The sequence below is a fragment of the Xiphophorus maculatus genome, chromosome 23 (assembly GCF_002775205.1).
Source record: "Xiphophorus maculatus strain JP 163 A chromosome 23, X_maculatus-5.0-male, whole genome shotgun sequence".
Lineage (NCBI taxonomy): Eukaryota > Metazoa > Chordata > Actinopteri > Cyprinodontiformes > Poeciliidae > Xiphophorus > Xiphophorus maculatus.
The window spans coordinates 30,998,390-31,012,902 of NC_036465.1; the positions used below are offsets into that span (position 1 = coordinate 30,998,390).

The 14,513-nt window shown below is 41.9% G+C and overlaps 1 protein-coding gene across 3 annotated transcripts; it reads left to right on the top strand.

Annotated features, from left to right (window-relative positions):
* The first annotated feature begins 2,267 nt into the window (after nt 1-2,267).
* pcdh18 (protocadherin 18) lies at nt 2,268-12,980 on the top strand. 3 transcript variants are annotated; one of them, XM_023328774.1, is made up of 4 exons: nt 2,268-5,184; nt 5,595-5,683; nt 5,990-6,159; nt 11,476-12,980. In XM_023328774.1, the coding sequence occupies exons 1-4, from the start codon at nt 2,692-2,694 to the stop codon at nt 12,429-12,431; spliced, it is 3,708 nt and encodes a 1,235-aa protein (XP_023184542.1). In that variant the 5' UTR covers nt 2,268-2,691; the 3' UTR covers nt 12,432-12,980. The 3 variants fall into 3 exon arrangements, with proteins under 3 accessions (XP_023184542.1, XP_023184544.1, XP_023184543.1); XM_023328776.1 differs by having other exon boundaries at nt 5,990-6,105; XM_023328775.1 differs by having other exon boundaries at nt 5,628-5,683.
* The last annotated feature ends 1,533 nt before the right edge of the window (nt 12,981-14,513 follow it).

Below are 14,513 nucleotides of genomic sequence, written 5' to 3' on the forward strand. Positions count from 1 at the left end.
GTCTGTATTCACCCTGAATGATTTTCTGCTATCAGAGAATAATTTTGCTTTTGGACAAATTAATGTCTAATAATGTATAATATTCACCAGCTTTAGCAGCTGCACTTTAATGATTACTTAACAACAGTGTGCCTCCCAGATTCATAAAACTTGCTAAAAATGCCTCCCGACTGCTTTCATTAGTTGAACTTTAATTATTTTTCAAGGCAGCAAGAGGAGAGTGTTAGGTTCTGTCTATCATGGGCTGGAGCTAATTCTCCCTGGCTGGCTGTCGGCCGGGTGGGTCTGATGGGGTCATGATAGATGATAATTGTAGGTTTGGGTTGTCTGAGGCTCGGGCCAGATGGCCTGGTGCTGCTTTCATAAAGCGCTGCTCGCCCACTTGTTTGCTCTCTGCAGGCTGATCAGCATAGAAGGCTTCCACAAAACATTGTTATGCAGCGAAGGCCATGAGAAGGATGGGTGGGGTCAGATAGGTGGGGTCAGAGCACCGGTCATTACCTCAGCCTTAAAGGTTCTGACAATCCAATTTAGCCTGAAAGTATTGCTGCATCCTCATATGCCAAATCTGTCACATATTCTCTCTCTGCCATTTGATTTGCATTTAAACAGTAAGAATATGCTGGTTTAAAAATAGTATTATATTTTCACCTTAACTACTTTCCTAGCTTGCATGTTTTGTTTGTTTGTTTGTTTGTTTTCACAAGCCAACTGCAGATTTTGGAAAATGTCTGAATATTTATTTGAAAAAAAAAAATTTGCTTCAAACATTTTTTTGTCTCTGACACCAAATTTAGCAAACCGGAACTAAGAACAAAGTCTGACTGATGAAAGATATTTTCTGTATCTCATACCTCATTTCACCAACATCAATGATATACTTCACCGATCTCCTGAAAAGCTCTTGGTTTAATTTAGCTTTCAAAATTAAACCGAATGTAGTTTAAGACTTTTTTAAGTAATAAAATGGGGATGAATAATAGAATTTAAGAAACTTTAGCAAATTAGCGTGCTTGTTCCTTTTGATGTATCTCTTTCTATTGTGTAAAAATCTGAAGACGTTTTTAAAGGAAAATAAGTTCCGTTGTCAAGGCCACTCAGAAAAGATTAAACTAATATTCCAAAACCAATATAAAGGATCAGATTACAGCTTGAAGATAATCTCAGAGACAAACACCTTAGATTTTCTAGAAATATGACTTGGTCTGAAGAAACTCCAGTGGACAGAATCAATTAGATGAGGCAGGACATGATGTGGAAACATGGAAGCAACATTTGAAGTCAAAAGCCAGGAAGTTAAAGTTTTGGGTCTTTAAAATGGATGATAAAAAAAATGAAAACGTGACAGAGTAGCTTACTGACAGTGAAGGTAATGCTTTGCAGTGGCGTCTCCATGTTCTGATCTCAGCCTAGAGAAGTTTTTGTAGGAAAAATCACTGTGGCTTAGTCACAGGAGGAACCGGCCAAAATACTAGGAAACCTGCCACAAGATTGTGGATGGACACCTAAATTGTTTGAATCAAAGACAATTTTACCAAACTAAGACTGTGGATTTGAAGAAAGTCATGTAAATTGTCTAAAACATTGTTTTATGCTGAAATAACTTTTGTAATTTAATTTTTGTAAAAACTGTAACCACAAAGTGACCTAAGCGACAGAAAGACTTGATATAGTATCAGTAGTTCATGTAAATAATGTCTATATTATGTTATGAATAATGACGCAGTGTATCTCGTGCGTAACTGGGCACCATGAGCTCGCTTTAAGCAAGGATGTCCGATGAGCAAAATCCTGAAAGTTGCATGGAAACCAAAGAGATGAGATAATGCTGAAAGCCTCAATGATTTTTCCAACTTTTAAATACGAAATGATTGGCACCTTCCTCTTTTCTTCCTTGTGAGCGCAGCAAGTCTGCAGTTTAGGCACACATAGAGAAGAATCCGAGTTGGCACACGTTCTGAACAATGTAAGTCTGTCAGGGTCAGTGACGGCTGTGTTAAAATAGCAGAGCCCGGAATAAATTCTTTTCTGCTCCATTGTTGTGGCACACTTTTAATTCAGGGGTGTCTTCCATGTCAGTGGGAGGGTGGAAAAGAGAGGTGGACGGGGCTCCCATGAATAATCCCTCCTGTGCTGCCTTAAGGAGGACATTCTAGCGAATTAGGGAAGGAGGGGTGCTGTGTGTGGAAAAAGAAAAGGGGGGAAGGCAGATGGGTGCGGGGCGGGCGCATAGAGAGAGAAAGGATCCGAGGAGCGGCGACAGGGCAGACTTCACCCTCCTCCCTCACCCCTCCACTTCTCTCTCGCTCTCTGTCTCTCTCTCACGGTCACACGCAGACTGGGAGGAAGCTGCGCCTTTCTTTGCTCAGACACGCACTCTCACTCATCCATCAGCGCGCACAGAGGAGCCGGATGGATATCTGTAGACCCAGACAAGAGTTCACTCTTCAAGGAGACTTCAGTGATCCGGCGCTCTAAAATCAGCTACTCTAATTTATCTATTTATATTTTTCCCCTGAAATGTGTTGGAGTTTAGTTTAGTTTTTGTTCTCGCCATTGCGCAGCAACAGAGGACTTAAGATGCCAGACTTCTGAGGTGACATCGTTTTTTTACCGCCTCTCCCTTCCCCTGATTTCCCCATCTTCGTGAAAGTATTCACAACAGTGTGACTACGGAAGACGGGGCCAAAAATGATTCAAGCCAAAGGAAATGTCCACTCCACGGTTCCACTGGCGCTGCTGCTGCTTCTGGTGGCTCTTCTCCAAGGCTCCACCGGTAAGACTCTTAAATACAAAGTTTACGAGGAGCAGAGAGTGGGGACAGTTATTGCACGGCTAAAGGAAGATGTTGCCGGGGTTTTGTCCAAACTCCCGAATTTCCTGAGCTTTCGGTTCCGCGCAATGCAGCGGGGCAGCACGCACTTACTGTCCGTCCGGGAGGAGGACGGGGAGATCAGCATTGGCACCAAAATCGATCGTGAGAAGCTCTGCGAAAAAAACTTAAACTGCTCGATCGAATTCGACGTGGTCACGCTGCCCACGGAGTACTTGCAGCTGTTTCACGTGGAGGTGGAGGTGCTGGACATTAACGACAATTCCCCGCACTTCTCCCGCGCCATAGTCCCCATCGAGATTTCAGAGAGCGCATCAGTTGGGACGCGCATCCCGCTGGACGGCGCAGTGGACGCAGACGTCGGAGAGAACTCCCTGCACACCTACTCTCTGACGCCCAACAACTTCTTCAAAATAGACGTGAGGACCAGGACGGACGGCGCCAAGTACGCAGAACTGGTGGTGATGAGGGAACTGGACCGTGAGGTGCAGTCCAGCTACCAGCTGCAGCTCACTGCTTCAGATAATGGCGTGCCCCCCAAATCAGGATCCACTTTACTCAAGATAAGCATCTCAGATTCCAACGACAACAGCCCCGCGTTTGATGAGCAAGCTTATGTCATCAATTTGCTGGAAAACTCTCCTCTTGGGACTCTGATCATTGACTTAAACGCCACAGACCCAGATGAGGGTACAAATGGGAAAATAGTTTACTCTTTCAGCAGCCACGTTTCGCCAAAGATTTTGGAAACATTTAAAATAAATCCAGAAAATGGCCATATCACTCTCATCAAGAAAGTGGACTATGAAACCACTGCTTCCTATGAGCTGGATGTCCAAGCCCAGGACATGGGCCCTAATTCGATCCCTGGACTTTGCAAAATTGTGGTGAAAATAGTTGATGTGAATGACAACAAACCAGAGATAAGCATCAATCTGATGACTCCAGGCAAAGAGGAGGTCGCCTACATTTCAGAGGGGGCCCCTGTGGACACATTCATAGCTCTGGTACGTGTTGATGATATGGATGCTGGCCTCAATGGGGAAGTGGTTTGCAGGCTGCATGGTCATGGACACTTCAGGCTCCAGAAGACCCATGAGAAGAACTACATGATCTTAACCAATGTGTCGTTGGACAGGGAGAAGAGGTCAGAATACAGCTTGACTGTCATGGCTGAAGACAAGGGCTCCCCCAGCCTGTCTACCATCAAGCATTTCACTGTTCAGGTGCTGGATGAAAACGATAACCCCCCACATTTTGAGAAAAGTCGCTATGAGGTTTTTAAATCTGAAAATAACTCACCTGGAGCATACTTAATGACTGTGGTGGCCTCAGATCCAGATCTGGGCACCAACGGTCAGGTCACATACACCATTATAGATGCTGTGATCCAAGCGAGCCCCATTTCTACCTATGTCACCATTGATCCTTCCAATGGGGCCATCTATGCCTTACGCAGCTTTGATCACGAGGATGTCAGCCGTGTTGCCTTCACTGTCCAAGCTCGTGACGGTGGGAACCCTGCACTGTCAGCCAACACCACTGTCCTCCTCACCGTTCTGGATGAAAATGACAACCCACCCATCATCCACTCTCCTTCTCTCCGGAACCACACAGCTGAGCTTCCAGTGTGGAAGTACGCATCACCTGGTCAGCTGATCAGTACTCTGAAAATCACAGACCGGGACTCTGGTGCTAATGGAGAGGTGAGCTGTTCTATTGTTGGGGGTAATGAAGACGGGTTGTTTGTGATGGATGCCCGGCGGTGTGAGCTTAGAACCAATGCCAGCCTGGAGCAGGCCCCTCGGGATGTGATGGAGATTAGGATTGAGGTACAGGACAGAGGAACCAGTCGGCTAACCACAGGAGCCCTCTTCAAGCTCTCCCTGCAGGAGAACATGGACATCCTCCCTCCTCTTTATCCCACTGGATCCAGCCAGGCCTCGCTGGATCTCTCCCTCATTGTCATCATTTCTCTCGGTGCTGTTTGTGCTCTGCTGCTAGTTGTGATGGTGATGTTTGCAACTGCCCGCTGCAGCCGTGAGAAAAAAGATCCCAGGCACAACTATAATTGCCGTGTGGCTGAGAACAGTTACCAGAACCATCCTAAGAAGCCTGCCAGGCAGATCCACAAGGCAGACATTACCTTGGTACCCACTGTCAACGGAACCTTACCCGTTCGGTCTCACCCACGATCTCCCTTGCCTTCCCCAACTCCTGAGAGAGGCACTCTGGGGAGCAGGCATAGCCATCATAGTCGGCAGTCTCTCAACAGCCTAGTGACTATCTCCTCCAATCACGTGGCTGAGAACTTTGCCTTAGAGCTAGCCCATGCCACACCTCCTGTTGAGGTAAGACAACCGCTTTTTTATTACTTTGGCCTCATTCTTTACAGATTTAGCTCAAGCAAAAATAACAGAACTTGTTTGTATTGACCATCAACAACAGAAAGAGAAAATTGATGCAGGATGTGATACACTGACCATTTCTTTGTTCTATATGCAGTCTCTGTTCTGAGTTTTGTTCCTTACTTCCATATTTTGTTACTCACAGTCATTCCCCTCATGTTTTTGTCAATCATCATTTCAGGGTCAAATCACAATGTCATGTCACCTCAGCGTGTAGCCCTTCCCCTCAATGCACTCCCACCACAAACCCAACATTGTCTTGTGGTCTTGCTTGTGGAATCCATTCATTTCCCCCTCTTCATTTTTCTTTTTATTTTTGTCTTTTGTCTTTTTTGTTTCTTTTGGGATTGTAGCAAGTCTCACAGCTTCTGTCCATGCTCCATCAGGGCCAGTACCAGCCACGACCAAGTTTCAGAGGCAACAAATACACTAGGAGCTACAGGTAATGTACATGCAACATTATGTTCTGCAAGCCTTTGGTGTCAGACTTGGGCAGAAATGGATTACTTTTTGATGTCAGTGCTTTCACATACTTCCTTTATCCATAACCAGTAAGGATTTTTTGGCCTGGATCAAAGCTGTTTGCTCCACAACTTGAAATTTCCATAATTTTATGCTAAACCCCTTATGCAGAGCACAATCTGCCTCTGTGAACTTTATGATCCATCAGTAACATGTTTCCCCCCCAATAGTCATGATAGTGTTACAATCTGTGATTAATGCATCAAATCTTATTGTGACTGTGCAGATATGCTCTCAATGAGATGGATAAGTTCAGTCTGAAGGACAGCGGTCGTGGAGACAGCGAAGCTGGTGACAGTGACTACGAACCAGGAAGGGAGTCGCCCGTCGACAGGCTCCTTGGTGAGGCCTTTACTGAGCTATATTTCCCCGATGGCCAGCACTGTTCGCATGCAGGTACAACCCTGTCCACAACCCGCAACTTCCCTACTGTCTCACTCTTCACCCCTGGGTGCATTCACTCCATCCCAGAACTCTACCCCTCATTTCCTAATGTAGGCTTGAAATTGGAAATTCTCTGTTTCCCATGACTTCTACATATAGTTAGAGGTAGTAACCCCATCTAGAGACCATCAGACAAGTTCAGCAAAATTATTACAATTTCTAGAGCTGTACAATATATTGAATCACAGTCGTCCTCATTCTAGTGACAGACTCAGCCTTCTGACAAAACATGAGCTCAAAGGAGTGATTTGTAAACCTAATCAGTGACGTCATTTCAACATCCAACAAAAATATGGCTCTTTCATCTTTTCCTAATATTCTGCAGCTCTAATGTCTCCTTCAGTTCTTTGGCATGTCTCATCTCTGAAGTTTATTCCTGACTATGTTAATTTGTTTTCTGCTGTCTCTAGCTGTGTCGGTCCTTTGTCATTGTGTTGGTACATAACAGGGGTGGGTGATATTGCCAAAAAATTATATAACAATATATATACTTTTTAATACCTTAATGACGATATCACAGATGATATTCCACACTTTCTGCTTTTATTATCTATTTATTTTCTTATTGGATTTGACCAAACAAATATGTAACTTCAAAACAGCTTTGTTCTGCTTTCTTTTATAAACTATCACCAGAATAGAAGATATATTTTCCAGATTAACTTATTTTGTCACTTGTACTTTGTTTCTTTCTAATATTTTCCCTGTTATATTTATACTGCCTCTTTATTAATATAAAAAGAAATTTTTCAAATTGTTCAACAGCAAATTGCATGTCATCGACATCGCCATTGAAGTAATATCTGTCAGTGTTTATAGGTTTAGTTTTTAAACTACTTTTACCGCGATAAGGCACTACCCTAGTACATGAGTATTTTCCTCTTTTCCTCTTAAATTGAGCCAGCTGTAATCATCACAAAAGAATACTTAAAATCACACACCGACTGAAGACCAGCAAAGAAATGCAAATGGAGATTAAAATGGGGCCTCTTCAGCCTCTATAGAAAATGGCCTCTGTAATAGTAGACCTGAGATGTTGCATTGCAGCATTTGCTCTGATCTAATGCAACAGAGAAGGGAGACAAAACACAGTTTATTTTGTCTAAAGATGCATCGTCATCAGATCATTTCCAGACTTTAGTGTTTGTTTAACCAGAAGCCAATGCTGTCTCAAAGAGCTATAATCACTGTAATGTTTTGGTACCAAGCTGTAGATGTACAGTGTCAGAAAGGCTTGTGCATCTTTTCTAAACAACTCCATATAATCAGTATAACTATTTGGCATTTAATAACTCATTTATGCTGACTAAGAGCTTTGTTTTTCTATTAAAGCATCAGTTTTCAACTATATTGCACAGTGTGTACTGTTAGGATGATGATTCTAACTCAGTGAATGGTAAAGAAGTTAGAGCAAGGTGAAAACCCTACACTGAAAAAATGTCTCACATTGAGCTGGACTGATTGTTCTGCACAAACTGCTTTTGCCTTGGAAGATGGTGACTGCTGGTGTATGCACATCTATCCTCACTGTCACTAAGTTTTTAAGATATCTTTCCAAACATCTCTAGTGATCCTCCATTACAGCCAACCATTGCTTCTCTGTGCTGTCACACTACATGGACTTCCCATCCTCTCTACTGCCCAGTTAACAAGTAAGAACTTGGAACACTTGTTGAGTGTCCTGGCTGACTTTGAAATGCTGAGCTCCTAAGCATCACATATATGCCAGCCTGTGCAGACTAGTTGTGAAGGACACAATTGGTCACTTCCTCCAAAATTCCTCCGTCTGTCTCCTGTCTCAGCAGACGTTACCGAAGTTACAGAGCAGCTTCTTTTATTTCCCCATCCGTTTTCTCCCAGTGCTTGTGCCTCTACCCATCCAGCCAGCTTCCCACACAGCCATCACTCGATATGCCATTTGAGATACATCCCAATTAAAGTCTCTGCAGACGGGCAGAGAGTCTCATCACTAACACCTCCTTCCCCATCTCCCCTCCTTTACAGCTGTGTGGAGGAGCTCAGCTCGTTAGTCAATTTCTTTTTTTCCTTCCTTCAAGCTTTCACTTTCACCCATTGAATCTGAACCTCTCCTGCTTCCCTGATGAAAAGGAGCCATTTAATTGCCATGTGGCAAATAGTTGCTATGGAGTCAGATCTAAGTAGTGCTCATGATTAGGGCCTGAAGAACATAATTGCAACTCAAAGCTCACCTTTCTCTATATGCAGACTGGGCCCACATCCTGCCCCCACGTTCACTGCATGGAGGAGGATTCTGAGCAGCATTTAGTTTCCTCTTTACAATTATGACTGGGTTTGAGGACCTCTGCAGACTGCTAAATGTGGCAAACACTGGAGTTCTGGTAGACGTAGGAGATTTTTCAATGCATTTTTTGGTCTCTATGCAGGATTTAACTGACTACTGTCTTACTTTCTTGAGAGAGGATATTGAAAATAGCTAGCCTGATATAGCTTGCTTTGACGGAGTTATCAGTCTTTGCTCACCTTCACTTCTGGCCCTGATCAAACTAACAGATATTTTGCTAAATTTATATATTTTGCTGCTTTCGCACCACCTGTCGACACCTAAATATTTATAAAAACTCTTGTTTGTGGTGCATGTGTTGACTGAATCTCCAGAAATGATTGAAAATCGCAACATTCTAGGTGTTTTTATAACTTTTTCCACATCTGTCTCACTTTATGCTGACTCTAGTTTCTGAACATCTCCCCTTCCAAAGAAAATTGGAGCTTTGATCACTGTTGATCAAGGATAGTTCAGTTCAGTTTCTTTAGTGGTTTTTCTTCTAATCTTTGGTAAAATACCGCTAGCTGTGGTTGCCAGAATTTTACAATATAAATACGATAAATTCTGGCAACCACACCTGCTGATATTTTACCGTAATTTAATTGGGATGTATCTCAAATGGCGTATTGAGTTTGGTTTCTTTGTTGTTGTTGTGTTTTTTTTGTGTGTGTGTGACTGAAATACTATGAATATGTTTTGAGCGACAAATGGACTTATGAAATGATTTCATTATATAAAATTATATAAATACTTTGCCTGAACCTACACTAAGTAAATCAGTTTGTATGATATCAAACTTAAGCAAAATACAGTTATCACACACAGAGGAGGAGGTCAATGAATGACTGAGGTTATGTGATTCAAATGTCGGCTGACAGTTTCAGTGAAAAAAAAGAAAACATTAGACTCTAAAAAAGAAAAAACAGAAAAACTCAGGCAGACAGGAAAAGCACTTAAGGTCAATTTAAGGTTCATTCTGCTTTTCTTAAACTTCCCATACAAAGCCAGACGTCTGTATGACATCAAGGACATACTGTAAAGTTGTAGCAGAATAATTCCGATTCTGATAGAAAATTCTGATTCACATCAGCTGGGCTTATTTGGTAAAATTTAAAAAATGATTCTATTGCCAGTTAATCTTCTTCACAGATCAGTTTGCTGTTTTGTTGTTTTTGCCTGCTCAGATAAATAGAATTGGTAATTGGTAGTAAACAATTACAGTCTTTGCAATTTAGCTGTGCCAGCTTGAATGAACTTGTCAAATGATTTGCTGGCAAATAAATCAGTCCCAGCCAAGCTTTCAGGCAAACTTTGCTTGATGCATTCTTCTTTTTATGTTCACACACAGATCACTAGGGTTAAATCTTTTATTTTCATCCTTTCATCAGCGGGGCACCCAATCAGTCTCTGCCTACGCAGTTTTTTTCTTTTTCCTTCCAGTGCGCCCAAATGCACTTTTCATCTGCTCTAAGATGTATTATAAATGTTCCTTTCATGTTAATGAGGGGATAATGAAGTCCCTCAATGGCACGACTGAAAAGCAGCGCACTCCTTTAATGAAGGCTTTAAGTTGGCATATTTGATTTGTCTAATTTATTCTTCGGAGATTTTCTATTTGAAGATTTAATATTGAAAAGAGTGACATGAAAGGGGAAAATGCAGGGCTTTTAAAGAGGGAGTTATTTTCAATGTGTAATAGGCATTGATCGGCCTTGCTGAATTGTCTCTCCATGGTAAATACATTGGAAGGTAGCAGGCTGAGCTCCTGCAGAGAGCCTTTCAGACTAATTAGGGCAGATTTCTACCATGTTTAGAGAGCAGGGAAAAAAACACTTAAGAACTGGCAGGGAAATATCAACAAGATGAAAAAAGACACGGGGCCGACTTTTTTCAGCTTTGATTTTTAGGTTGGACTTATAGTTCCTTATTTTACACATACAGAATATTAATAAAGTGATCAAATATGTTTTTATCAGTTAATTAGCCCCACTAAAAGTACAATTTTATTTTTTTGTAGGGATATAAATCTCTCAATACAGAGATTGTTTTTCCCCATTTCCTGTGAAGAAACAAAAAACGAATGTTATGATATTTAATATTTCTTAATCATTGGTATTTTGTTATCTTCTTTGTCATTAAGTTTTTTTAATGTATGGAAGGTTTCCAAATTTTCTGTGATTCATCCTACAGTCTAGATCATGAAGGGTAAAGTGTGACTTTAGCCAGTGTGGAGGAGTTCTAAGTGAAGCTGTTCTGCTGTTTTTACATGATTCTCTGTATCTTATATTACATTAGAGAATAATGAAGTCTATTATGAAATAATGCCATATAGTTCCTGTTTTCCCCAACGCAGTTGAGACTCTGGACTGCATTTTAGTTACTCTTTTATTTTTTGTTTAAGAAAAGTCAGACAAAGACATATTTTCTGCTAAGAGGATACGTTCATCTTTACCATGACTTTTAGCATTAATAAATATGAATGACTTTTTAACTTTAAAAATGACTTTAAAGTATTCTTCTGGTTTCTTGAATTCTCAGACATGTTGTTCTTGAAACTGAACAGCATAACCAACATTTTCTAAAAAAAAATACAAAATACTCAAAATGTCCCCAACAGCTTTAGAGTAGAACGCCAGCAGCAGTTAACTATCTGCCACTGACAGTAGACACATGAAACACATCTTGTTGCCCTGATGATCCCTTTTTTCTGTTCCATCATCAGCTCAGTGCTGGCTTCCAATAGGCAGTGTGAAAACAAGCTGTCCATTAACATCTATACAGTATATGCATATTCAACCATGCATATTTTTTTACCAGCTTTTACCTGTTGGCTGTGCAGAAAACCAGTTCTGGATTCTTATGGATGAACTACAGTTTAATGTTAACGCATAATTTTCCCCAGTATCCACCTGTGCATCAGCTTTCTAGTGTGTACTAATGAGGATTTATCTTCCTTGTTGCAGCTATGAAGCTCTGCACAGAGGAGTGCCGAGTTCTGGGCCATTCCGATCAGTGCTGGATGCCCCCATTGGGCTGCCCTGCCTCTTCCTCTGCCGACTACCGTAGTAATCTCTACATTCCTGGGGAGGAAGCCCATCAAGCCACTGACATCACTCAGGAAAAGGTCCCCCAGCCTTGCACTGACACCTGCACTGCTCGCAATCAGAGCTTTTCCACCTTTGGTAAAGACCTGGGTGGGGAAGATGGTGCAGAAGAGGATGGGCTGGAGGGGGGCTCCAAGTCCACAGACGAAGACCTGTGTGGGACCACCTCACTGCTGTCGGAGATGAGCAGCGTGTTCCAGAGGTTGCTACCGCAGGGTCTGGATTCTTATGTCCAGGTCAATGAGAACCAGAAGGGGACTAGCTTGAGCGGTGTTGGCGTTCCCATGACAGGATCTTTAGACCGTCGGAGGGGTCATCTACCTGGAAAGCCCAGTCCCTCGGTTCACCAGCAGGGTGTAGCAGCCTGGGCTGCCAATACTCACTTCCAAAATCCAGGAAGTAGCATTGGCCCATCTGGGCAACACCAAGTTGGCAGCTACCACACCCTCAAAGCCAACACCAAGCTCAGCTGCCAGAGCAGCAACCATAAAGGGTCACAGGTGCCTAAAAACAGCCCCCAAAACAGCGGCCAAAGCCCCAAACCCACCAGCAGCCCACTCCTGACCGGGCTGGTCAGCCCAACACTGGTGCAGACTTCTTTGGCCCAGACCCCAGTACAAGCCACACTCAATGGGCCCTCTTCAAAATGGCTTCCAGCCATGGAGGAGATCCCAGAGAACTATGAGGAGGACGATTTTGACTCGGTGCTCAGCCACCTTCAGGGTAAGCGCAGCGACAGCCGGCATGAGCTGGTGGACGCCAGCGAGCTGGTGGCTGAGATCAACAAACTCTTACAGGATGTCCGGCAGACGTAAGGCCCATCCTCTTATTTATTACTGGATGCTCATTCTTTCCTTTTATGAAGAACAAAACTATGGGTAACCATAAAAGAAATGAAGCTAAGTGACTCTTGTAAGAATAAAAAGACAAAAAAGTGAGACCTGCAATTGTCGTTAAAGTTGCATTTCTTCTGAAATGTTTGTGTTTTGTGAATGCTAAATATCCAAAAAAAAATAAGTTTGTAAATGCTGTTTGGTACACAATGTACATTATGTGACTGTATTTATCTTTGTATTTTAAAAATACATTTGTATTCTTATATTTATAAAAAAAAAAAGTGTATATAAATTTAATCAAAAGTCTATTTTTATAATTTAATGCATGTTGAGTCCAGAAATGATGAATCAAAACTTTGACATGCGATTGACATTCTGCATATTTAAAAGTCTTTTGTATTGTGATTCTTTTTTATCTGTCAATATTATATGTATACCTGAGTATGATACTGAATTATTGGACACTTGTTGTTGTGATTTATTGTGAAGAGAAGAGGAGGGTAGACGAATAAAACAGTACAAAACCTCTGATGGCTAATTTTTTATTGGTGATTGTCAAATGTAAATATTAATTTGTTAGATAGATAGATAGATAGATAGATAGATAGATAGATAGATAGATAGATAGATAGATAGATAGATAGATAGATAGATAGATAGATAGATAGATAGATAGATAGATAGATAGATAGATAGATAGATAGACAGACAGATCTGTAATGACCCTTTTGCAAACAAGGGTCTCAGCTTTAAAAAGGGGGAAAAAAACAACATTGATATTTAGTTGCATCCCCAGACTAATTCTCAGAGATGTGGCCAGAATGAAAGAACGATGCCATTGCTCTTAAAATCAGAAATGTCATTGTTTACTGGCCGAATGGAAACAAAGCTTTTCCTCAAAAATCACAAAACAATAAAGGAAAGGGATCTGCCTGTGGGAGACACAACTGTGGAGGCAGATGGAAAAAGCTACTGTGAAGAGACAAAGAGAGGTGCTGAGAGCTTCATGGAGGGCTTTGTTAGATCCCCTGCCCCAAGCCCACCCCCACCCCCTCCCCCGGACTCCGGACCACCACATCACTCCCCAGCCCCCTTGTGCGGCTGGAACAGCTGGATACTGAGTGACACCTAGAGGTTCATCGTGTGCACTGGAACCTCATGACTCCAGCTCTGAGCTCCAGGCACCTCATCGCTACCACTGCAGCTATCAGCAGCTAGACCAAGCAAGTAACCAAACAGAGCCCCCTGGAGGGAGCTTTGCTGAACTGCAGTTTGATTAAAAAAAAAAGAGGAAAACAGACACCGATGTTCCTTAAAAGGTATACAAAGCGAAAGGAACATTTATGCCATAGTACCCGAATATAGCTTTATAGTTTATATTAAAAATTTATGATGATTATATTCATATTTAATTGGATCAAGAAAGTTTTCATTAAGTCTTCATGCCTAGTTGATTATTAAAATTTAATTGCTTGTAGATGACTACCTTTATCAACAACTTTGAGCTAAATTAGGTTCATCTTATGCAGGTTTGGAGGACATTTGACATGTTTTATTGTTTCAAAGCGAGGGGGCAGGGCTAGTGGTCAGCACTGTTTCCGGCAAAAAGGTCCAAGTTTCACTGTGACTGGAAGTTCACATGTTCTTCCTGCTTGTGGGTGTTAATCAGAAAGCTTAAATAAGTCCTTTGGTGTGAATGTGTGTGGATGGTTGTTAGTTTCATCATTAAAAGTTAAAAGTCTTCAGTTGATCCAAAATGCTGCAGCAAGAGTTCTGATGAAAATTAAAAAGAGAGATAATATTTCTCCTATTTTAGCTTCTCTTAATTGGCTTCTTGTTAGATCTGGAATAGATTTTAAGATTCTCCTTCTCACATATGAAGCCCTTAATAATCAGCTCCATCATATATCAGAGATCTGATTGGTCCAGATGGTCCCAGCAGAGCTCTTTGCTCTCAGGTTTACTGTTGGTTCTTATATTTCTAATAGCAGAATGTGAAGCAGATCCTTTGGTTCTCAGGCTGCTCTCCTGTGGAACCAGCTCCCAGCTTTAGTCTGTGAG

Bases quoted from the DNA above. Each gene is read 5' to 3' on its own strand.
- pcdh18 (XM_023328774.1), top strand. From the start codon at position 2,692: ATGATTCAAGCCAAAGGAAATGTCCACTCCACGGTTCCACTGGCGCTG. The intron at 5,185-5,594 runs GTAAGACAACCG...TTGGGATTGTAG, and splicing joins ATGCCACACCTCCTGTTGAG to CAAGTCTCACAGCTTCTGTC. The intron at 5,684-5,989 runs GTAATGTACATG...GTGACTGTGCAG, and splicing joins AAATACACTAGGAGCTACAG to ATATGCTCTCAATGAGATGG.